The sequence below is a fragment of the Falco naumanni genome, chromosome 6 (genome assembly GCF_017639655.2).
Source record: "Falco naumanni isolate bFalNau1 chromosome 6, bFalNau1.pat, whole genome shotgun sequence".
Taxonomy (NCBI): Eukaryota; Metazoa; Chordata; class Aves; order Falconiformes; family Falconidae; genus Falco; species Falco naumanni.
In genome coordinates, this window is record NC_054059.1 from 89467138 (window position 1) to 89491173 (window position 24036).

At 47.1% G+C, this 24036-nt stretch overlaps 1 protein-coding gene across 4 annotated transcripts in view; it reads left to right on the forward strand.

Moving 5' to 3' along the window:
• Positions 1-22053, forward strand: part of SERTAD2 (SERTA domain containing 2) — an 80111-nt gene extending 58058 nt beyond the window's left edge. Inside the window, exons 1-4 of one of the 4 annotated variants that reach the window (XM_040598498.1) lie at positions 3393-3716; positions 3963-4077; positions 5120-5229; positions 21102-22053. In XM_040598498.1, the coding sequence (XP_040454432.1) occupies positions 21106-22050 (945 nt within the window). In that variant the 5' untranslated portion in view covers positions 3393-3716; positions 3963-4077; positions 5120-5229; positions 21102-21105 and the 3' untranslated portion in view covers positions 22051-22053. Of the gene's footprint in view, positions 1-3392; positions 3717-3962; positions 4078-5119; positions 5230-21101 lie in introns of those variants that run through there. The other 3 variants (XM_040598499.1, XM_040598497.1, XM_040598500.1) reach the window with 3 other exon arrangements.
• The last annotated feature ends 1983 nt before the right edge of the window (positions 22054-24036 follow it).

Consider the following 24036-nt stretch of genomic DNA (forward strand, 5'->3'; position numbering starts at 1 on the left):
AAGGTCAGTATTGATGTCTGAGCTGGCCTAAACGGAGATGGCATGAAGGTCTCGGTGGTGTTTAATCACACCTTTGCTTGTAGTGTGCTTGCTTCTTACCCATGAGACCTGTGTTGCTCGGTGGGGAGCACTGCTTTAGTGGAACGAGCATCCTTGGCTGTAGGCAGGCCCCGTGTTTAGCTTTCCCCAAGTTACTGATGCTGATGGGGTCTTTATTTGCAAAAAGTTGTCTCTCTGGAGGCAGTATTAGTTACTTGCCTGCCAGCTCCTGCATGTACTGAAGCAAAAACATCCAGGAGAAAATGAAGATGTGTTGTACAGTTGCCTGATGAAATCTCATTGTATTAATGTGTGCTGCAGTTAGAAAGAAAAAGGCCAAGGATGCAATTAGAAACATAGGAGGCAGTTCACTGCTGCTTTTTTTTGAAAAACATGAGGGATGCCGATGTTTCAGCACACCAAATGTTGCTGCTTTTTCCTAATTAGCATACGTGTAGGCAGAGATTACCTGGCAGTCTAATGAATTGTCCTATGAAGTCTGGTGTCTGTTCCCCCCGCCAACCTTTCTAATCTTTGATTTCTGTGTGTTTGCTTATTTATCTTTAACACAGGAGGGTTTTTGAAGGATCTACAGGAGACCTGGCCTCAGTCAGGCAAGCTTTGACCATCCGTGCTCAAAGACAAGGCTATGCTTAGCCTATGGTCCATGTCAAGTCAGTACCGTTGTAGAAAAATGCAGTTTGGTTCCTTCTCTTCTAGTTTGTTGTCCTCATGTGTGAGCAGTTCGAGGGCCTGTGTCAAGGCTACGACTGCACAGTTAACCTCTGTGCTGCTGCTCCTTGGGAGGCCCTTGCATGTACCATTCCAAACTGGGATGCGTTTTGGGTGGCTCCTCCTTGCAGACACACAGACTTCTTCCCCCTGCTCCTGCAGGCTCTGGAAGCCTCTGCTGACACACTTCCTTGTACAGCATTTTGTGGCTCAGTTGCAGGCTGTTCCTCTGCGCTTACTAACGTGTTCAGGCAAACTGCATTTGGGCCTTGCAGACACCTTCTGGTCAGATTGCTCGGGAGCTGCAGAGCAGAGCTTCTGAAGAGGCCAGAAAGGCCTCATTAAATCAGGCACGAGGCAATGTGAGGAGCAGTGGCGGTAGGATTATTTGCCTTGCCTAGCCTAACCTTGTCCCGCCGCAACGGAGCCTCTGCTGTGCGCAAAACGGAGGAAGAGGCTTTGCTTGTATCTATTTGTATCGTGACCTGTGCTCAGTTGAGAGTGCTTCTGAGTGTGGATGCAGGTTGTACTAGTTGTGTTTGGAGGAACAATCTGAGTTACAGCGTGACTAAAAACTCCTGCCAAGAAAGGCCCACGGGAGTTACAGTAGGAAACAGAAGGGGCGGTGAGTTTTCTCTTATGCTAGTGTAAAATTGGAGCAACCTAACAAAGTCAGAAGCATTTAAAACTCAGACGATACTGAGTTTTAAAAGGCTCAGGCCTTTTACTACCGAGCATAACATGGCAAGATCGGAGCTGTGGATATCGGACTGGAGCCCAGCTGCTTATTTAGCAAATGTTTGTGGGTATGCCCATGGTGCCAGTGATAGTGTGCACACACCCAGGCACAGGGACTGTAAACCTGCTGCGGACTTTGAGCTCCGGAAGGCAGGCACTGCTCGGCCGGGTGCATCCGCAGCGCAATTACGCAAGGCCAGATCCTGCTGTGTTACAAATCTGGTGTAAAGGAGGGCAGAATGTGCCCCTGACATTCAGTGGATATGGCATGCAAAAAAACCCCAGTAAAAAATGTACAAATATTACAAATATTCTGGGTGGGTTTTGGGTAGGCTGGTACCACTCAAGCCCTAAAGAAAATGGGTATGTACCTTTTTATTTAGTGATTTTTTTTTTATTATTATTATGACTCTTGTAATTTCAAGAAAGGACTTGTTTCCCAAAGTAGAAGGACCAAATTTCAGTACCTTGCTGCTGCAAAGTATCTAGCCAGGGAAAGTTCTGGTTTTAATTTTTGCTAGTTCCTCAGCAATTCGCAAGTCACTTGTCAAAATTCAGTGAAGGAATGGTTCGTGATTTGCTTTGCAAATTTGGTTCAGGGCTACCTCTGCACAGCAGAGAGAGGGTGAGAGAGCTGGATCTCCTGAAAGGAATGGGTGGTGGTGCGGGTGGAAGGGGAGAGGTGTGCCAAGGCCTCAAGAACTGGCAAAGTCAAACGGTGGGTTTTAGATCTGACGCCCTTTCCTCCGTTTCAGTGACTTCAGAGTATTAGTTGCAATACCAGTATGGGTATTTAAAACTCAGTTAGATGGGGTCTTTTCGATAATAATTTTAGGAATCCATAAAATCATCACTTAATCTCTTCCTGTTAAGGCAGATTCACTATTTTAATTGTTTTTTTTTTCCTTTGTGGATTTTTGACAGGTATAATTTTCAGGTTAAAGAGAACTTCCCTCTAAAAGTATCCTACTTTTCCTTTTTGGTTTTCTAGCTGAAAATGGAACTTAATTTCTAACAAGGCCATCAGCTTGATTGATCGCAAATCATTACAGACCATTTCGAGCATAATACCTAAATGAGTCGTGATATTAACGACTAATAATCGCCTTTATGTTAGGTCTTAAAGCTTTATTGTCACGAAGTACAACCGGTTTAGTGGAACATGAAAGGCAGAATGAGCCGGCAGAATGAGCCGAGATGCCGCTGGGGCTGCAGCCAAGACTGTTGGAATCGCCGTTCCAGCACCGGCTGGGCTTGCAGTGCCTTTCGGAACACAAATCATGGAGGTAACTTAAAATAATCGTCGTCTTTCCAGATAGCGCCTGGTGCCGAGCTTCCCCCCCCCCACCCCCCCCCAAGTCTTCGTGCGCTCGAACATCTCCGTTTGGCCTCATTTCTGTGCTTCAGCGGTATCCGCACAGCCCGAATTAGCAGCGAGGATCCCGCGGAGGGGGGCGGCTGCCGGCCTCGGCTCCCAGGTGAGCTCCGGGCGGGGGCGGCCGGCACCCCCGCCCCGCTCGGCCCGGCCGGGGGGGCAGGTCCGCGGGGGGGCCGGGCTGGCCGGGACAACCGAGCCCCGTGCCCCGGCCGGGTCCCCGCCGCCGGATAGCAGGGATACTTGTCATATTTGCGGTCGGGGCGCGCTGGCACCCGCCTTTGTCCCGGCCCGGGGCCCCGGCGCTCCCCGGGGAAACCCCGGCGGCCGCTCTGCGGGGGCCGCGCCGCCCGCCCGGGGCCCGGGGCAGAGGCACGCGTGGGCAGCGCGGGGAGCCGCGGCGGGGCGGGGGGAGCGGGGGAGGGGCGGGGGCGGGGGGGGGCAGGCCGGGGCCGAGGCGGAGCTTTGACGCGGGCCGGAGGGCGAGGAGCTCGCCGGAGCCGCCCCTGTCGTCAGTGCTGGCGGCAAGTGCTGGGAGCCGGGGCTGGTGCCTCCTCCCTCTCCTCCTCCTCCTCCATTGTATAATGCTGCGTGATCGCAGCCGCCGGGGCAGAGCGGAGGCTTAAATCCTCACGCCGCCTGCGCCTGCCGCCGCCTCCACTACCACCACCACCTCCTCCTCCTCCTCCTCCTCCTCCTCCTCCCCCTCTGCATCCCACCCGGCCCCTCCCCGGAGCGGCGCGGCGAGGGAGCGACATATGGAGCTGCTCTAGGGCGAGAGTTCGCGACCTCCCCCCCTCCATGCTTTAGTTCTCAGGTGGAGCTGCATGTGGTGAGTGGGGCTGGGGGCTGCGGGGAGCGGCGTGCGGCTCGGGGGGAGCAGGGGGCCGCGAATTCCCCCCCTACCCTCCCCCCAGCTTTGCGAGCTGGTGGGGCGCGTTTTATCTCTGCCTTTAAATTCGTGCTCGGGGCGGGTGTCCTCCCACTCTCCTCCGGGGAGGATCGTGCTGAGATGAGCAGAGGAGGAGAGCGGTGGAGTTGCTCTTAAAATACCATTAACCGCCCCCCCCCCTCCCAGCTTCACGGCGATGCGGGGGGATCCCGGCCCCGAGCAGGTGCGTGTGGTAGTTGGACATAAGAGTTTTCATCGGGGCTGCCGGGCTCCTCCGGCTGGAGGAACCGGCTTTGCAGCGGTAAGTTCGCCTGAGCGCCGGGAGCCCCCGAAGCCGACAGGCTACCGCCTTCTGCTCCGTTTTCCCGGCAAGAGCGGGGACTTTCGGGTACCCCTAGAAGTGTGTGCTGTAGTGCCGGGAGAGCTGAAAGGGCTGGGGGGGGGCACACACTTTCCCTCCGCTGGAGCAAAGCTGACATATGGCTGGGCAGGACCCGCCTGGCCCCCGGCCGGACCCTTCCCGGGTTGGTGCCGGGGCGGCCCTAGGGCCGGGATCAGCCTGTGACCCTGAGCCATAGCGAGCCCCGCCAGCACGCAGGAACAGGCGTCTGGGGGGCTTTCTGGAGCAGGATGGTTCATCTTTTAGGAGCCGTGGTGAAAAAACTGTTTATTGGGATTTCCCTCAGGGTGAGGAAATGCTTTAAAAAGAAATAAATAGCGTTTTGGGATGCTGCTTTCATTTAGAGCTTTACTCATGTCAGCGTATCAGGATCTGGAAAGCTAAGTTCTCGTTAAGTATGAAAATAGGAGTGCAGTTACCTGCTGTCACTGCTTGCGTTTTGTGAAGCACAGCTGGAAAACCCATGGCCACTTCTGTTGAAAATCCGTGGAGGGGTTTGTGTGCTGTCCCCTGGGACCCTTGGTGGCTGATTTACAGCTACGGGTCAGCTGCTGGTGTAAAATACACTGAATCTGCCCGTTTCACCTCCATCTGGGGGGGCTGTGAGCCCCTTTTTTTACCCAAACTTCAGCAGAGCATGCCAGACCTGTTGCGTGTGACAGTCTGTTCAGACAAGTCCAGAGGTCTTGGGATGAGGAAAGTCCAGGCTTTTTCAGCTAGTGCCCAGTGAAGTCAGCAGGGTGGCTCTCGCTGCCGTCAGTGGGTGCTGGATTTGGCCACCGTAGAATGTGCTATTGCACAAACAATGGTGGTAGAGGATTTGGCCGCCCCCTAACATCAGTTTTATGCTTGTCTCTCAAATGGAGGAAAGAGTTTTTCTGTTTCTGTGAGTTGAAATGACACTTCCTACCTCTTTATTCTGATTTTTTTTTTTTTTTTTTAGGGATTCACCTGCACAAATGAAGGTGCCTGTGTCTTACAGGCTTCTCACAGGGTACAAAATTGACAGAGGCACCTCAGTTTCCATTTAAGTGCACAGGAAGCTTTCACATGGTAAAATGAACTGTAAAAACGAATTCTGTTTTCTTAAAAGTTCCTGCTGCTGCTTAAATTGCTGTAAGAAATTAAGCAGTTGATTAAGCAGGCTAAATTGAAAGTAGCCCTTTCTGCTTGAAGGTAAATGCATACATTTTTACATAATAAGATGGTATCTTTGGTGTCTGATTTGACAAAGTGAGCTAGTGGTGGTGATAGAGATGGGAGGAGGATTAGCAGTTTGTGCTGCCAGGCAGGTATCTGAGAGCATGTCCTAGGGAATACTTCCATTGTCCAGGGAAGTATTGCAGCATCTAACGTAGCAGCTGTGGATCTTCCTCCTTTCGTGACTGATCCTACTTCCATTTAAGTTGGTAGCAAAAACCACCCACTTCTTTTCTGCAGGAACTGGATTGGACTGTTAACAAATGAGCTAGACTTCGTGCATATTAAAACACAGCTTTGATTTTCATGTCAAGCTGATTTCTTTTTCTCTGAAGCCGATTAAAAACAAAGAAAAAGAAACTTGCTAGCCGTAGGTACTTCAGGTTTTGTCTGTAGATGAAGCAGTCTTAAAGAGCATTAAATATGTCTGTAGGTGCTGATTTATAAAGAATTGTAATTGTATTCCTTTATACACCTGCTCTTTTTAATGGGAAAGATGAAATAATGAAAGCCACTCAGTGTTTTGGTGGAAATAATATAAATAATCTAAGCACTTGTAAATTGTCTACCTGAGAGGCATCAAGGAGTTTGAGATAATGCCCTAATATCAAGGAAAGCCTCAAATTTCGTATTCTAAATTATTTTGTTTTAGCTTTCATGAGGTGCAACAATCTTATGCGATGTCTGGTTTGAAGGATTTTGCCATCATTTACACAAGATGCTTTTATTTTTCCAATAAATAATTCATAGGGAAAAAAAATTTTTAGGAACTCTGACTTTTTTCGCGCTGTTGTAAAACACTCCTGGCATAGTTCATCTCTGGCAGTGCTAACACTAGACAGGTGATCCAAAATACTTGTGACTATTTTTGCTTTTATGTAACATCTTAAAATGTAATCTGTCAAGCAAGGAGAATGCAGTACTTTGAAAGTGTAAGTAGTCTTCTGGTGCTCTACTTCTTGTAAGGACTGGGTAGTAAGAGAGACACCTTCTTTTAACTCTGCTTTGTATGTGTAACTGGCTCGTGAGGAGACAGCTCCCGTTGCAACAGTTCCTTAACACGAACACGCACACAAATCGGTACCAGAAATGGCAGCTTTCAGTTACCCAGTCCAAAGATCAGGAGTGTTCCAAAGGAGAGAGCAAGGTCCAGCTTAAGTGTAAGCAGGTTGGCAGTAAGCAAAGATCTTTAGCGTAGATGAATGTTTTGCTAATTACTAGTTTGTAGGAAATGGAATTTGCCGATCTGAGAACAGCGCTCACTTTCTTCAGGGGGATATAATTGCATGTTTTCTGCCACTTGTTTTATTTGTTAAACTTCTATCAGTCAGAGAAACTGTGCTGTCACAAAGAAGCATCTGGTTTTTGTAAGTGGGGAGAGACCCTCAACATGTGTTGGTTCTTTAATTCTTTTATAAACAAAGACAATTTTTCTGTTTGCTGTAGCGGAGGATTCAGGTTTGTTCAGCATTACCAATGCAAACACTCTGACAAAAAATAAGATAACAATGCTGATGCTTCACACAAGTGGGGAAAGAAGGCCTTGTAAGTGCAGTGCTCACTCTGCCATTGGGTGTGCTGAAGTCGAGCAAAAGAGTCCGAAGCAAATGTGTGGCTGGGAGACAGCAGAAGTTTTGCGGTGGACGTGGGCCTGTATGTCCTGCTGCGTGTACAGCAGCAGCCACAGCAGGGTCCCTACCCTCCGTCTCGTGGCTGCGTGGGTATTAAATGGCATGTTGTTGTGCAGAATAGAAACTGCATTTCGTGTGATGTTGGCTTTGCTGGTGGCTCCTGGTGAATGTGTCAGATGCTCAGTGTCATTGCAAAGTGGCCAGGAAGAGCTGTGAAGACATGCTAGACCTGCAGCTGGGAGATTCCTCCAGCACAAAGGGGAATTCCTGGGTGGGGAAGGGCTGATTTGAGGGGCATTTCCCAAGGGAGAGCTGGGGGTGGTCTCCAGGGGCATCGGGCAGCTGGTAGGTACAGCCTCGTTGGTCTTCTTCAGAAATGGTTTTAAGGTGTGACAAGGAGCAAGATGGGTTGAAAGGACTGAAGAAGCTGTCAAGTCATCAGAGAGTGAGTTTTCGGTTTTAACGTGTCCCTCTGAGGCTGGGCGCTCCGCTAGCTCAAGTGAGGCTGCGGCCACCACCACATCAGAGTGACTGGATTCAAGCTGCTGCAGTGATATTAAGAACATGCTTAGAGCCCTGCGTTGGGCAAGTTCAGACCATTATTCTTCCACATTAAGGGGCCAGGTTCAGTACTCTGCTCTGCTTGGTGCGTAAAGCCATATAATGTCTGAAGTTCCCAACCTGTATAACATGATCAGTATTTTGAGGAGCAGTGGGCTTAAGGAGGAATTTCTCATTAATATCACTCTGGAACAGAGTTTTAAGTGGCATTGAATGACATGAGTCTCTGTCTGTGTAATTATTGGGAACCACGGGCTGTTTGCTTTGCTTCTACACCAGTGAGATGTATTGGATTTCATCTGACAGCTTCTGTTTCCAGTAAAGTTAGAATAAAATTTTTATTCTTAATACAACAAAATACAAAGAGAAAAGTGCAACTGTGGGTTATTTTCTTTTAATGTTATTTTTAAAATTGGGCAGTATATGGAAGTAGCAGAAGAAAGAAGTTCCCCTTTTCAAAGGAACCCTGAGTTGCTGGAAAGATCTAAATTTGCCCTGAAACTTGCTCGGATGATCTGTAACAAGTAAAACTGTTTTCTTGATCCCAGATTTTCCATTCCCCTAGGAAACCCTTGTGCTCTCTGAGGCACACTCACCTTTTAATGGAACTGTGACAATTATCAGCTGTTTTCTTACAGTTTCTTATAGTAGCCTGTAACATTAGTCTTCTAAAAACTCCTGTCATGCCAGGCAGGCAATGAGGTTGAGTGAACTGCACTACAGAAAGAACCACCCATGATTGGAGGTAAACTATGCGGATATATGTTGGGGTGGAGGTTGAAAGGAGCGTGGAGGGCATATTTGAAGCAGACTGTGCAACTGCTACAGCAGGTCTGACTAGTTTGAGATGCCTAAAGGCAGCTTTGTCTTAACTTCAGGTAGCTGCAAAATGAAGTTTTAAAACCTAATTCAGAAATACATCATCATCTTCCGGTGCCTCCGCAAACTCTTGACTTTTCATGTGTTTTTACAGGCACTCTTTCACCTTGGAAGAAATATTTAATAGATACACATACACGTGCATGCATATCACTTACATATTTTTAAAATACATGTTTCATCAAGATAGGAAACAGGCGTTCATACTCAAACCACAGTGGTTTTTTTAAACAGTGGTAACATTTTGCTTTCTTATCGCGCTCTGTGCGTGTGTATGTGTGTGCATGTGAGAGAGAAGCCTCTCTATTTAAGCATTTTTGACATGGCATGATTTGTTGCCTGTTGGTTCTTGTGCCTTCGCCTGTCCCTGTGTAGGAGGAGTGACTTACACTTCATTAGTCTGTGCTGCGGTCAGAAGGATTTTGACCAGAGTACTCTCATGCCGGCTGTCCCAGGAGTACAATAACCTGCTTAGGTTACCCTCCAGTCATCTAGCTCACGGTCTCCCTTACCCTCCTCCTCCATCTGTTTGGCATAACTGGCTCTTCTCAACAGCTCTTCCCCTTTCCTCCCCTAACTAAAGTATTCCACAAATAACTTGCAAATGAATAGAAGAGAGAGAATATTTTCTGTGTGTGTAACATACAGTGTAGAGCTTCCTGTTGCTGCTGTGCTTTCCCTCACTGGCAGTGGAACATACGTGATACATATGTGCTCTTATGTGTTGAGTTTTTCTGTTTGATTGTTTGGTTTTTTTTTTAATTTGGGGAATATCAGTATAATACTGTCTTGGGTGAGGTGAACGGGTTGTGCCTGAGTGAATGTGAAATGAAGTTTGGGCCATTTTCAGTTTCCTGATCTCTTCTTCTCTATTTTCCACTCCCAATTTCCAAAGACTCGGTTTGTGGGTTAAGTTTGTTCCATGTTAATTGACATGTACTAAGCCTGCTTTGAAATACAGGTTTAATGCACATGTTGTTAAAATATGCTGTTAAAATGGTGTCCCCATATAAATTTAAATGATTTATTTGAGAATGTTTAATTTACTACATAGTTCTGTGGATCCCATGGTGGCTGTTTTAAAGGGTATCGCTTTGGTGTAGTAGTATTTATTGTGAAATCAAGCAGATGCCATGAAAAATGGGATCTCTTTTTGTCTCTTAACTTGTGGCTGTTACAGTTTGAGAGTAGTTCAAGGCTGGCCAAAGTTCCCTTTATCAGTTTTCAGGCGACTTCGTAGGATGTGAGAACACATGCTGTATTTCAACAAACACAAGAGCTTTAGTACCCTGGACTGAAAGGCCAGCAGTTATCATCTTGTCTAACATCACTTAACACCATCTTAGCAAACTTTCATGTCAAACTTTAACTACCTTTTTTTTTTTGTTTGTTTTGTTTTCACTGGTGGTGGAGAAATGTCCAACAGCTTTTCCACCTCTTTAAGAAAAACATGGGGGTGAGTGGGCGCTTTTTCACAGAATATACTTGTTTTCAGGGCTGTGTTCACTTCAGTTAAGCAAAAATGTTGAAAACAACTCATATGCTGTGTAGCTACTTAAAAAAATGCCAGGGAAACACCTTTCCTTTCTCTTAACTCTCAGTAGTGAGAAACTGGTTAGCAAATAAAATCTGCAGGCCAGGAACTAAACATGACTTGTCATTGCTGGGATGTATGTTGCATTTTGCAGTATACGTTATTTTAAGAGGTTGGGTTTTTTCCCCCCCTTCCTCTTCTTCCCCCATGCCATTCGCTGCTTTTCAGTTTGACTGTGATAATTTATTCAACACTGTTTTCAGAGCAATAACCTACTTTTTGGCAAACGATTCGGTTCTTTCCACAGTAGCGCGGGTATTTTTTCCCCCCATGTGTTTATTAAAGGTCTACAACAAGAGGGGAAAAAACAAGGGGTATCTTTGGGGAAAAGATGCTATGATACGCTTGAAAGCAAGGATTCAATCCAAGTAATTATACATACATGAGAAAAAACACTTCTCTTATTATACACAAAGGGGTCTCGTCTCTCTTGGATGCATGCACAGTTCTCATTAACCTTAGTAGAAATGATACCCATCAAGTGAAGATGGGTCTACAATACCCGGTCCCTACGCACGCTAAAAATATCAGCTAGACCGTGACATGCGTGTGCCAATGGAGATGTCTTGTACAATATAACACAATGTTGCCGTAATATACTGTTCAGAGCGATGTTGCGGCGGCGGAGGGATGCATAGCCAATCTTGCTATTTCATCATTCTCCCTTAGAGTCTGACCAGTAGCATCTTGTTATTACAGGCATGTAATTTTAGCAGTGAAAAGGGAGCGTGCGTTTGCTAGCCTGTGTCACTTTCTGGTGGCTGTGCTAGCTCTTTCAGATTGCTTTGAATTTAATTTACAAGTAAGGTGCCTCTTTTTAGCCAGCACTTTCGCTGTGCCGATGCCTGCCGGCTCTGCAGTGGGGAGAAATGGAAGGCAGTCAGCCCTTGGCTGAATTGGGCCCTGAAGCAGTACACAGTCGTCTTAATTGCTGCTGCTCCTCTGCTTGAAGAGATTACGGCTCTGGTTCTCCCAGCATGGAGCTGCGTGCACCAGCTCTGGCGTGGCTCCTTGCCTGCTGGTGGGGAGATCTCACTGTGCTGTGGTCTTGCTCGTGGGACCTCCTGCTCATGTGTAGGGAGGCCCAGAGTGCCAGACTTGTGGGGGGAAAAAAAAAAAAACCCCGAACAAAACCCCAAAATATGAATGTGGAGCAGAGGGAGCTTCTTGGCTGATCCCGGGGAGGCTTGTGTGTAGAGGCCCTCACATATTTTTTGGGTGACAACAAGCAGAGTCTGCTGAATAATCAGCTAATCACGTAGTAAAGTCAGAGGATCTGGCCTGGTGCTGTGCCTGCTTTTCTTTACTGCAGCTCTGATTTCCTACTGCTGATGCCCAGGTGTGTAATGCAGCTCCTGGTCCTTGAGCTTTTGATGTTGGCAGCAGAGTTGCTCAGCCCGTGTGTACACAGCACAGTATAATTTCATTCATGCTTGACGGGCCTGGCTGCTTCCTTAACACTGCCACGTGGAGACCCGAATTTCAGAATAACCTCAGCCCAGCTTTTTTGGGTGGCTTTTTGAAGCAGAGTCTCAGCCAAGGTGATCCCCAGCAAGGAGGCTCCTGTGTGGTGGCACAGGTGCTGTTGTGAGTAGCTGGTGCGTGCAGCCATCCTGGGGAAGGGTGTAAAGAGGATTTGGCACAGAGATGACCCAAGGAGAGGGGCAGCTTTGCCCTCTTGCTGAAAATCCCTCACCCCCCAGTGACTATCCCTAACAAACAGTTCCCGATAGTGGGAAGGGGGAAATCCTCCACCCAGGTTTGGCTCAAAGCAGGTACTGCCTGGGGTTGGTGGTCAGTGTGGCTGTGTCTACACCAGGTCTGCGAGGGGTTGAGGTGGCGTTAGCAATCGTCGAAAGCCTGTTTCATAAAACTTCCAGTTAAGGACGAGACCAAAAAAGGGCAGGCTGGCGTTCCTGGTTGCATCTGCTGGGCGCTGGCGTAAGGATGCTGATGGGGCGTCCTGTCTGGAGCAGAACATGTGAGAATTGTCTCACACGGCAAGATGTCCTTTGAGATAGAAATTACTTCTGCTGGACAATCCAAACCTGTTCTTTTTTCCAGTAAAGACCAACTGCCTTCCTGTATGTGAATAAAACCTCTTTTGAATAAATGTTTTCTAGCCCCGGTATGTCACAAAGCTATATCCCCCCTCTTGCTTCGTACTGAGAAGAAGTTGCCAGAGTTGCTCTGAGCTTTTGCTCTTGACTTCAGCCTCGCAGCTGGTTTGAAATAAGCCTAGCTAGCTTTCCATGCACAGAACCTGTGCGGTCTTGTTCACCTTCTAATTCTGCCAGGGCAGTCTTTAATGGTTTAACGAGCTAACAAGTGCTCGTCTGATTTAAACTTGCATTATGTTCTGCTACCCTGATAGAATTCCTAATATTATAAACACCCTTAATAACATAGCTATAATCTAGAAAACCTGCTCTCCTTTTTCCAAACAATTACTTAATGAGGCAGTAATTTATTCTAAGCTATATTTATTGGAGCCCATTCCAGCTTTATCAGACATACTCTGTTTGGTGTGTGCGGTTAGTCAAAAACATTAAAACTGCTCCACTTCTTCCAAGGGAACATGTTACATTTAGCAAACTGACAGCATTAGAAACTGTTTCCAATTTAATAGAAGCATATGTTTCCTGCAAGACTTAACACACTACAGAGTTGGAGATTGCCTTAGACTGCGGCTTTGCCTTTTTTTAGCATGGTAAAAAGGAGCTGGAAACTGAAGGCAGAAGTGGAGTTTGTAGTCATGTTTTTGGTTGTTTTGCCCGCTTTTGTTTTTCGGAGAGCCTTGTAGCAGGGCTTCGGCAGGCTGCAAGTTTAAGAAACTATCAAGAAAGTAGTGTGGGCGGTGCACGGAGAGCTCTCGCTCCAAACGCAGTTTCTGATCATTAACAAACAGCAAGAGCTTGCTTTGCCCTCTGGGCCTCAAATAGTACAGTATGCAACAAGGGAGCGCAGGCAAGGCACGGGGATGGAAACAGTAGGATCAGATTACAGTTTCAAAATATCGCTGGAACACGTTGGCTGGCGTTTACACTATTGACTGGCTTTATAATTGCATTGCTTATTTGCTGGGGAAGGCTTCACCTTACTTTCTGATTAACACAGACACTCCTTTGGGAACCTGGGGACTCCAGGCTGTGAGTACTGAAGTCAACCCCCACAAGAGCTGCATGACTTCAGATGTTCTTCAGATGAGAGCCTGAGCTTCCTCTGATGTCTTGTCTCCTATTTGCCAGGAGGTTTCCTTGCACAGTCCTTAACTAAGTCCTGCTTAGATTAGCCTCTGAAAGTTGCCCACTTGGGTTTTCCTTTCTTATTTCGATTTTTAACTTGAGACTAGAAAAGACCCCTGTCGCCCAGCTGAACTGCTCTCCCCCAGTCTTCACTTGCGGGTGCCTAGAGCGGGGGGCCAAGGCTGCCTTCCTGTAGGAAGGAGGGAAGTGCCTGCCTTGCTGAATGCAGGAGTGGGGTGCTGAGCAGCTTTGCTTGCCTCTCTGCTGCTTCTGGAAGAGCCAAGGTTTGCCCATCCACCACAGGAGATGGGAAGAGTTAGGTCCCCATAAAATGTATGTGAGAAATACCTGCCACTTAGAGTTACTGCTGGCAGTGACAGCCTCGCAGCAAAGGCTTGCAAACAAAAACAATTCCCTGTACTCTCTGGAAGCACAGAGCTACCCAGGAGGCCAATTTTTTGATACAGCTCTAAAGGAGAGTTTTATAACTGCTTATTAAACCTCACTCAGGTTAAAAAAAAAAAAAAAAAAAGGCAGCCAAAATTAATGTGAAATGTGTGTTGGGGAAAACAAACCTTGTAAATGGTGAATGTCTGAGCACTGGGTCTGGAGTGGACAAGAAACCCCAGCATAGCTCTGCTCCCTGTAATTCTTGTCTAGGGTTGGGGGTTTTGTTTTCAAATTTGCATGTGACATGAGACCCAGTTCTTACCAGGCAGCAGTTGTCAGGAGTCCTTTCTAGCCAGGCAACATGGACGCATTACACTTCAACAAGTAAAATCTGCATCAGATCCTAGAGAAGCAGCTTTGCAAAAAAAAACCCCAACAAAAAACAACAAACCCACACCACCCGTCAGTGTACAAATTGCGAGCCAGCTGCAGCATATTGAACGTAGCCGTGCGTTACTGCGTGGTACATGCTGTACTAGCTCCCGGGGATGCTGCCGTGCCAGGATTTAAAGACCCTGGTGTCAACAGATGAACTCTTCAGGGAGGGGTGATTTTCATCATGCTGTGGCTGTCGCCTCTGAAAGTCCATGTTGCTTATTTGCTCCAGTCCTGGAGTTAAACCTTGACACCTGGGCTGTACAGCTTTCTTCCTTGTTTTTAGCGAGGTTGGGAGAGGGTGCCAGATTTATGCTGGCGCTCCCTCCGCTGTTTCTCTTCCTTTCCAACTTCGAATGGGAGGAGGATGCTTGCGCTCTGGGAGGGCAGGCCGGCTCCCAGCTGCCAGGGCAGGTTTGCTGTGCTTTGCCAGGATCCTGCAGGCCAAGGAGCATTGTTCTGCAGTGGGTGAGCCCATGGTCCAGCCCTGAGGGGGTCTTCCCAAGACACCAATGCTCTCCCTCCCTCTGCCATGGCCTTGGGGATGTGGGAACAGGGATGGGGAGAGAGAGGTTTACCTGCTTGCCTCCCAGGATCTAGGGGACAGATACTTTGAAGTTGAGTTGTGGAGGCTGATTACAAGTTCAGGTGGTCCCTCAGGCTGGATCTGGCAGCACTGAAATGCCTCACGGCAGCCCATCCTGCCTCTGCTAGCTTAGAGGATCTAGCCCTTGTCTTGCCAGTTGAACCCAGTTGGCACAAAAGGCCTTTTTATTTTGGTCCTGCAGCTATCTATGCCAAATCCTGATCCTGCTGAAGTCAGTAACAAAACACTCATTGACTACCGTTGGACCAGGATACAGCCAACGCAGCCCTCAAGGATGAGGAGCGAGGGATGGAGGAGAGGAAAATAATATTTCATGTGCCAGAAGTGACACAGAAAATGCTTTTGTAATTTACTGGATAGAGTCTCCAAGAAACCCTGGTGAGGCTCATTTACACCTGAGGTTTGGGGAAACTTCGTTTTGCAAATGAAATGTGCAAATTCAGTACTCTTTGCTGTTCAGGCTTTTATGGGGGGCTTTTGTGTGTTTTTTTTTTTTTCTCTGTGCACATGTGTCTGTGAAGTCGTGGTTTATTTTAATCTCAAGTTGCCTTTTTCTTTCTTTTTTTCCTCTTTCTCATCTTTCTCTCTCTTTTTTATTTCATTTTTTTTCTCCCCCCCTCCCCCTCCCCCTTTTGGTTTTAATTACCCAAGATTTCAGAAAGTAACCAGTCCTGCTTTCAACTCCACTTTTTACACGAGCCCCTGCTGTTCATGTCTGTCTTTCGTCTTTTGGCTACATGGGGAGGAATTGTTGCCTGTGGACTCTGGAGTTTGATGCTTTTACCTTTTTGAGCAACGTGGTGTTCATTCTAAAACTGAACCTCGCTGTATGAAGCTGTTCATCCTCTAGACTGACTGATAGGGTGGTGTAAATATGAGTGGAAATGTAACTTCTTAAAAATCCTTTTCTGCTGTCCCTCTTGGTGTTTGGTTCCTCTTTTTCCTTCCTGTCCGCCTTGATGAGCGGGGAGGGACTAGTGCGTTGTGGAATTGTCTTCCAAGAAAAGCCCTTGGCATTTTAAACTAAACTGTTAAAAATCTTTGAGAATTAACATTAAAGGGTGTTTTTGTTATTGATGAGATAACCAAATCACTTTCCCCTTCCGTTTTTTATATATCTAGTGCTTCCCTATGCCAAACTCCTAATTATTAAAGCCTTCAGAAGTAGTCCAGCAGTGACAAGAGACAACGTCCCAAGTACAATCAATAAATACAATACTTCTTTCATGATGTGCAGGTACCTCTGTCCTCTGGAGAGCGAAGGATCGTCACTAAGTAGGCTCAGAGACACAGTCAGGCATTGCACAAGCTTTTTCTGTGTTTAATCGATGACGGTTGACTCCAGAGAACCACCCGCTCCAGGCTGATTATCTCTTCTACTGAGCCCCAACTGCATTTTTTTCCAGCTCTGTCTGAAGAGAATGCAGAGCCAATAAAAGGAAGCTAAATGACATGCAAATGAAAAAAATATATATTACTTTTGTTTTTCAATTAAGAAAAGCCAACTCCCAAACAATGCTAGGGTTTCTCTGGCTCTGAGGCGCGTGCAGTTGCCCTAAATGGGCAAAAAAGCAAGTTGAATCTTTCTCAGGAACAATGGTTCAGCTTTTGGGCCTGGGTCTTCCAGAGCTGGAGCCAACTGGTGGAGAATATTGGGGAAGATCTCCAAGTAACTCCCCTGGCCCCAGTCCCTGGATAAATGCAGTTTTTCCGTTGCCTTTCTTCAGCTTTCTGGTTCCACATACCTAAGTAACATTGAAAACTAACTTGCATACCAAACCCCTGCAACACCCTTTATTAAAACAACAACAACAACAAAGCGATATCCCATCTCAGCTCTTAACAGTTGGCCCAAAAATGACTTTTGCTGGCAGACGGGTGGAAATGCAGCAGTAATACATCTGGCTGGGATTGCTGCTCAGCCAAAATAGATGCACGAAAGACCCTCTGTGGACATGACCCTTTGTCGCTGCCTGCCCAGGCTTGCACTTTGGTGGGTTGCTGTTGTCTGACTGTCCCCATTACGGCCATATGACTTGGTAGGCCAACTGTCCTCTGACACTTGAGAGGATGAGGGTGTATTTCGTTTTGTACTGATCTTTGGCCAAGCCAATCTGTAAGTTCGACGGTTTTGTTTTCCCAGCAGGAGCTTTGGCTGGAAAGGCTAGGAGCAGTTTTTTGAGATGTACAGAACCAAACCAGATCAAATGTTGGCATTGTACAGCTTAGTTTTTTCGGGGTTTTGTAATGTTCAGTATCTAGAGATGTACGACATTGATCTCTTTAATGTAGGTATGAAACTGTTGATGGAAGGAGAGAAGGGATGGTTTGAACTGTAAAGAACAAATGGGCAACGTTGTCTTAAGCTCTGGGGTGGTCAGAAACTAAAATTCCTTTAAGGAGACCCAGAGAAAGTCGTGCAAGCCTGAAAGCGTGTCTGGTTTTATTGACTCTGTCAGTTGGTCTAAAAGATACTGCCTCCTTGCTTTGCATCAAATGAATCAAGTGATTTATGGAAACTGGAGGGAAATGGTTTTACAGTTCCCATTTGCATGCCAGAGGAGAAGGGAAGAAAATAAAACTTTATGAAACTGAGAGTCTAGTGGTGCTCATTTGGGCCCACTCTTTGGGGGAATAAACACCCCTTGCTTAGGCTGGCATCCTGCTTTGCTGCTTGAATAGTTAAACCAGCTTCAGTTCAGAGAGCTTTACTGGGGAAAAGGAAACCGAAAGCTGTGCTGAAGAGCAAGTAGGTGAAATTGGGAGTTGCCTGATCTATGTTATCTTTTAAAAGGACAAGCTCTGAACCAAGCTGTGTGAAGATCAAGTGAAATATGAAAGCTTGACAGTGATACATACAGGAAACCTTGAATCATTTCTAAGCTTCCTGGAAAATGACGTAGTGAGGTTATTGTCGTGTTTATTAGTGATGATCCCATACCTCTTACTGATCAGCTTAAAAAATGTCTTAACTACCAGCTCCTCAATCCTGGATGCAAACGGGCTCAACTGGATTCATTTGAAATGCTTGTTGACGCCCCCAACAATAATAATTAATAATGCAGTGCAGAGAATGGAGTGTGGCCACCCAGTTGGTCTGTTTTCTTTATCATGGGGAAGAAGGTTTGCTTTGTAGAGTGAATATTTCTATACGTGCCTGGCAGAGCCTGACAAACTTCAAAACTCTCATAGTCCCTAAGCCATTTAAAATTTTTTCCTTTACATAGAGCGTTGCTGTATCTTTAGGACAGAGTCTGTCTTTTTTTCAGGGGGGGAGATAGGAAGGGATGGGAAGCTGCTAGCTCTCCTCCTGACCCATTGCTGCTGTGAAAACATGCTGGACTGTGGTAGGGGTTTCGGTTCTTGCTAGCCCAGTCCTCCCTTTCTTGCCCTATCTGGCCAAAGTGGAAGGAAGCATGTCTGTCGTGAACATCTGAACAGCAGAGCCCCCCCGTCATACCCCAACCCCCGTGCACGGCTCTGGAGTAGTCCGTGGAAGTGACACTAGGGAGCAGAGAAAAACCAGACTTCGGCAGTAGTGCTAAATTTCAGAGGTTTTGTTCACCCAAGATTCCAGGCGCGGGGATTGCTGGTAGCTGGCCAAGGAGCTTGGATGACAGCCTACCTGTTCCTCAGCTCCGCTCAGCTTGCTCCCTCCCCCCTGCCTTTCTTTTTTTAATTGCATAATATGCTAGAAAATGATCTGGATTTGGGACTTATTTTTAACAGAAGAGGCTCACCTTACCCGATCTGATTTTGGATTTAATGTCCAGCAAATGCTTTCTGAATATTTTTTTTTTTTCTTTTGGCATTGAAACCCTGATTTCTTCTGCCCCCTCTCCCACTTTGCAAGTGGTCTTTGCTTTTAAATTTTTGTCAGCCATTCTTGGGGATGTTTGCCAGTCCTTAGCTACGTTGTCTTTCTGCAGAACCAGTATATGACGATCAAATTGGTGTTAGACCTGCCTGGTGCAGTCATTTTGCAGGCATGGATCCCGTTGGGGGAACAGGGAATTGTACTCAAATAAGGAAGGCAAGTTTTGTCTCCTAGACGATAGCTGCATAATAAAACTGCATACAAGAGGAGTCAGATTTGGGGTTAAAAAATATACGCTTGTTGCAACTTCTGTCTGGGCATTTTTCACTTTTTTCTTTTAAACAGAAAAAAAAAGGCAGAAATCTTCATGCCATTTTATTAGTGTTTTGTTAAATGGAAGGGAGGGATGCAGGCGTGGCCGGGGGCTGTCTGTGATCCTACAAAAAGGGTGACTGGGTTAGTGCTCCAGCACCTCACCGCTCTGCCTGGGAAGAGAGAGAGGAAACCCGAGTGTTCGCCCGAAGATGTGGAAACAGGCCGAGCGTGGGGTGCTGTTCTGCCGGGCCTGCGATCGTACCGCCGTCTCCGTAGGACTTCTCCTTGGCTGATTTGATGCAGCCCATGGGACAGGCACCTGAAGTGTTAGTACGGCCTCTGCTCCTCCTAGATTTGATTTAGATGTCATAAAATAGCTTGTCTGGTAAACTGGGTCCATGCAAGTCACGGGGGAGAGAGTCGGGGGGAAGCTGCCGTCTCACAAGCACCAAAAGAAGTGCCTGGCACGGGGGCTGTGGTGTTTCACCTGATTAATTGCTGGTATTTCAACAAACCAGACCCTGGCTACTTAGTGAAGGTGGGGGGTAGAGTGAAGCAGAGGGTTTCCGACCCTAATGCCCTCCCAGTTCAGATGCATAACGTTAGGTCGTGCCTCTGTCACAGCACAGCACAGCAGTTCCTTCATTCCTCTGTGTTTGGGGGCATCTTTGTGTCACAAAAATAATGGTGACAAAATGAGGCTGGGACTGTGCTGTGTAGAGGAGCATTTCCAGGCACTCTGAAACATCCTGAAAGAGACAGCACCAGGGATTGAACTGCCCTACTTACTCTTAGCCCAGAAATTATTTATGATGTGGGGCAAGTTTGGTATAATTCCCTTTGTTTCCTTCTGCAAAATCTGCCATCTGACCGGGAGAAAAGCACATGCATTTATGCTGATTTGTGTTCTTTGGAAAGCCCTACAGCATTCTTTTGTTCTCAAATGAGACCTGACATGGATGTAGTCCTGAGTGAGGAACACGCTTTGATGGGGGAGAAGTGAAGACAAATGGTGCATCTGGAGCGATGCATCCTTGCTGTGGTGCGAAAGCTGTTCTGCCTGTGGCGAGCAAGTTCCTGAAAATCTTACCAGAGGAAGCAAAGGCTGCTGATGTTGCCTTAGCCAGGCGGAGGCTGAGGAGAGGGTTTCAGACCCCATCATATAAAAACGCTTCCCGCAGCCAGAAGCACAGGGGCTGCAAGCCCAGCCCGCCCCAGCCTGCTGCCAGGGCTTGCTGTGGGGGTGGGGACGTAGCGCACCCCCCAGTCCAAGGTGCAGCGGGGCCCACGCTCCCCACGTGGATTCGGAGCGCAGGACTAGAGGTGCTGCTGGGCGCCTGGTTCTGGGGGGGGGGGGGGGCGGGGTTGCTCAGCTCTTCAGGAGGTACCCAACCCCTGTGAAGTTTCCTGAAGAAGATGCCCCCAGCCTCAAAGTGGGACCCAGGCGCTGTCGGGGTTGAAGGCCCTGGCTGTAGCAGCAGAGTGTAGCGCAGAGAGTGGTCTTGGGGAGTAGACTAAAAGACCTGATGGATCATCTTCTTCATCTGTAATCTCTCTAATTCTGAGTGTAATAACTGCATTGCCTGCTCTAGTACATTTCTTAGGCGATCAGTTAAATAAACCCACGCGGTCAGGTACATGCATATATCCGGGCGTGCTAAAGGGTTGGATCTCCTGACTTCCCTGGAAGGCTTCTCTCAGCAACTGCGCGAGCCTCGCTCCCCTTCCCACCGGCAACGTGCTTTTAGATGAAAAAGGGAAATGCATTGTGAGAACGTCGGTGCGTTACGTGTGTGTTCGCAGGCAGAGTACTGCATCAGTCGGGAAATGGAAGGGAGCGCTCAGTATAGCGTCTGTAGCTTGTGCACCTAGGTGTAGATATTTGGGGACCATACGCTTAATATATGCGAGAGGGAAATTTGCTGCCAGGCGCGTAAGGGCTTGAGTTTTATAGATGCTGGTTGAATTTCGGCTTGGAATTTACTAGCGTAGCCATGCTTAAACACAGCGGGCCAGAGCACTGCGTTAAGGCGGCTGCCGCCTCCTCATCCCACTGCCATGAGCCGAGAGTGAGTTGTTTGTGGGACGGGTTTCCAGTTGTGACCGTCAGGGGTAAGCAAGGAGGGGACGGAGCCGCCAGTCTGTCCACACCACGCGTGTGAGGGAGTGGGTGGGCCAGGGTGGCGATTCTGGTGCGAGGGACGGGCTTCAGGCTTCGCCCACTTCATCAGTCTCGTCTCTTTCCTTTCAGATATATGTTGGGGAAAGGAGGAAAGCGGAAGTTTGACGAGCATGAAGATGGGTTGGAAGGCAAAGTGGTGTCTCCTACTGACGGTCCCTCTAGGGTGTCTTACACCTTACAGCGTCAGACTATCTTCAACATTTCCCTTATGAAACTTTATAACCACAGGCCATTAACTGAGCCGAGCTTGCAAAAGACAGTTTTAATTAACAACATGTTGAGGCGAATCCAGGAAGAACTCAAACAAGAAGGCAGCTTGAGGCCCGTGTTCGTGACCGCTTCGCAGCCCGCCGACCCTCTCAGCGACAACTTCCGCGAGGCCCAGCCGGCGTTCAGCCATCTCGCTTCCCAGCCCCTTCTCCCCACTGACTTCGTAAGCACTATGCCCCTGGAGTCCTGCCTCACCCCAGCCTCTTTGCTCGAGGACGACACTTTTTGCACTTCCCCGACTGTCCAGCACGATGGTCCGACAAAACCACCACCTCCTGCTCTCCAACCAGTAAAGGACAGCTTCTCCTCAGCCTTGGACGAAATCGAGGAGCTTTGTCCAGCACCTACCTCCGCAGAGGCAGTAGCAGCCGAAACGGCAGCCGGCGACTCCAAAGCCCACCCCAGCGAGTCCAACGTTCAAAAGCCCGAGGGCCTCCCGGAGAGCAGAACAGCCGAATCGAAACTCATGGACTCGCTACCTGGCAACTTTGAGATAACAACTTCTACAGGTTTCCTCACAGACTTGACCCTGGATGATATTCTGTTCGCTGACATTGATACGTCCATGTATGATTTTGACCCCTGCACGTCTGCCACGGGGGCTGCCTCAAAAATGGCTCCTGTCTCCGCAGATGAGCTCCTAAAAACTCTCGCTCCGTACAGCAGTCAGCCAGTAACTCCAAATCAGCCTTTCAAAATGGACCTCACAGAACTGGATCACATCATGGAGGTGCTTGTTGGGTCTTAAAATATAGAAATATAGCAAATTTTTTTTTTTTTTTTAATTTTAAGTACCAGTATATACACTTGGTAGTATTTCCATAGTCCCTCCCACCCCCGATTCACAGCACTGTGCATGCGTCCTTGCTTGCCTTTTTTGAAAAGAAAAGGATCACACTAGTTTTTGCTTCAAGCAGAGTTGGAGTGCCTTCATCCATGTATGACCACTTCTAATGTATTTTTTTTTTTAAAGTGGTTCCTCAAGGAAGACCGAATATCCTGGTATAGGAAAGAGTATGTATTGTAGACAATGTTATGTTATTACAAAAAAAAGAAAAAAAAAAAAAAGAAAAAAAATTGTAAAAGCTAAGCACAAGGATTATGTTGGGGAAAGCTGTAAATTGCATGTGCATATTTGTCTATTTTTTCTATAAGTTTTATTGCAAGAGGTAAAAAATTTTATTATTTAGATAATCTCAATACCATTTTAGCCCTGTATAGGTTGATTTAGCAATTCAGCCTTTTGGAGGCATTAACCTGCTCCTCTTTAAGTGTTGCATTTACATGGCTGTTTAGAAACTGCTGCCCAAATTTATTTTATATTTTTGTACAGATTCTGCAGTTTATGATATTGTTTTTTCTAAAAACAAATGCTGTTTATACACACAAAAAATAGCTATTTTGATAGGATTTGCTCACATAGTTCCTGCATAATTCAGATGTACAAGAACCACTTGTACTTTTATACAGAGTTGTAATGTTTTATATGTGTATGGTGCAAAGAGAAAATTGGATCAAATAAGCCTGCAGTCGGTTTCCCTGAATGCAAACAAAAAAAGTGCTTTAAGAAAGGGCTGGGAGCTGCTTCTGTAGGAGTTTCACAAGTGTTTGCTCCCTGCTGTACCCACTGCGCGCTACTGTGATTCCTGAAACTTAGAGCCATGTCCTTTTCCAACACGTATGTGAAGCAGTTGGCAGGAAACAGTTGTGGAACTTCACCCAAAGAGGTCCTGAGCACCACCGCGGCCGCAGCCTCCCTGCCCCGGCGCCAGGCTGGTGCCCCCAAGCCCACCTGCGTCCCCTTGCCGAGGCGTCCATCCTGCGTGACGTGGAGCGCCTTAACACGGCGGCAGATCAGCGCTTCCTCACCCAAAGCTCCTGGGAGTGGTTTTGAGGGAGAACATGCCCGTTGCCTGCCGAGAGCCGACCTCTCACGGAGACCTTCCTGACCGATGGGCACACACGGAGCAGGCGGAAGACTGGTGTTGACAGCGTCCACTCGCCCTTTCTTGGAGCATTTCTCCTTCCTCCCCTCTCCCCACCTCACTGTGCTAAGTGCTGAAAAAGGTAACTTCAGTATTACTGCAGTGAAGCTCATCTCTTAACCTGCACTGGATGGACTTGCTTTAATATCCATTGCTGTTGGAACTGGAGCCAGTCACGTTCCATCACTTGGCATCTCGTATAGGGTTGGTTTCTTGTATCAACTGTGTTACCTGCTTTACACTTTATAGACCCGTTTTACAACGAATATACAGACACAGCTTTCTATGCATGGTCCCGTTCCCTGTAACACCTGAGAAATCTTCTCCTTACTGCACCAATAGCATTTTTTTAAGTTCATGATGGTGTACATTTAATTTAAAAAAAACCAATGTTTGCAATGTATCATGCCTATTGCTGAAGTTGCTATGGCATTTTAGTTTTTCAATGGTACTTTAGCTGTCGAGTGCCGGTTACAACCTATATTGTTGACATGCCTATGGCTTCTTTAGGAATAACTTTTATATTTATTTAAGAAATTTTAAATTATGTTTTACGTCATTTGGCAATATTCAGTCAGTTCTGCTCCCTTCTTGTCATGGATGAAATTGGGTCTTGCCTGCCTTTTAAGGAGGCAGCTTTTTATAAATTGGCACTTTAAAACAGGCCATATATATTTATTAGTATATAGATAGATAGATGTAACGTAGATATGCACACAGACACAGTATAAAAGCAAATACATTTTGCA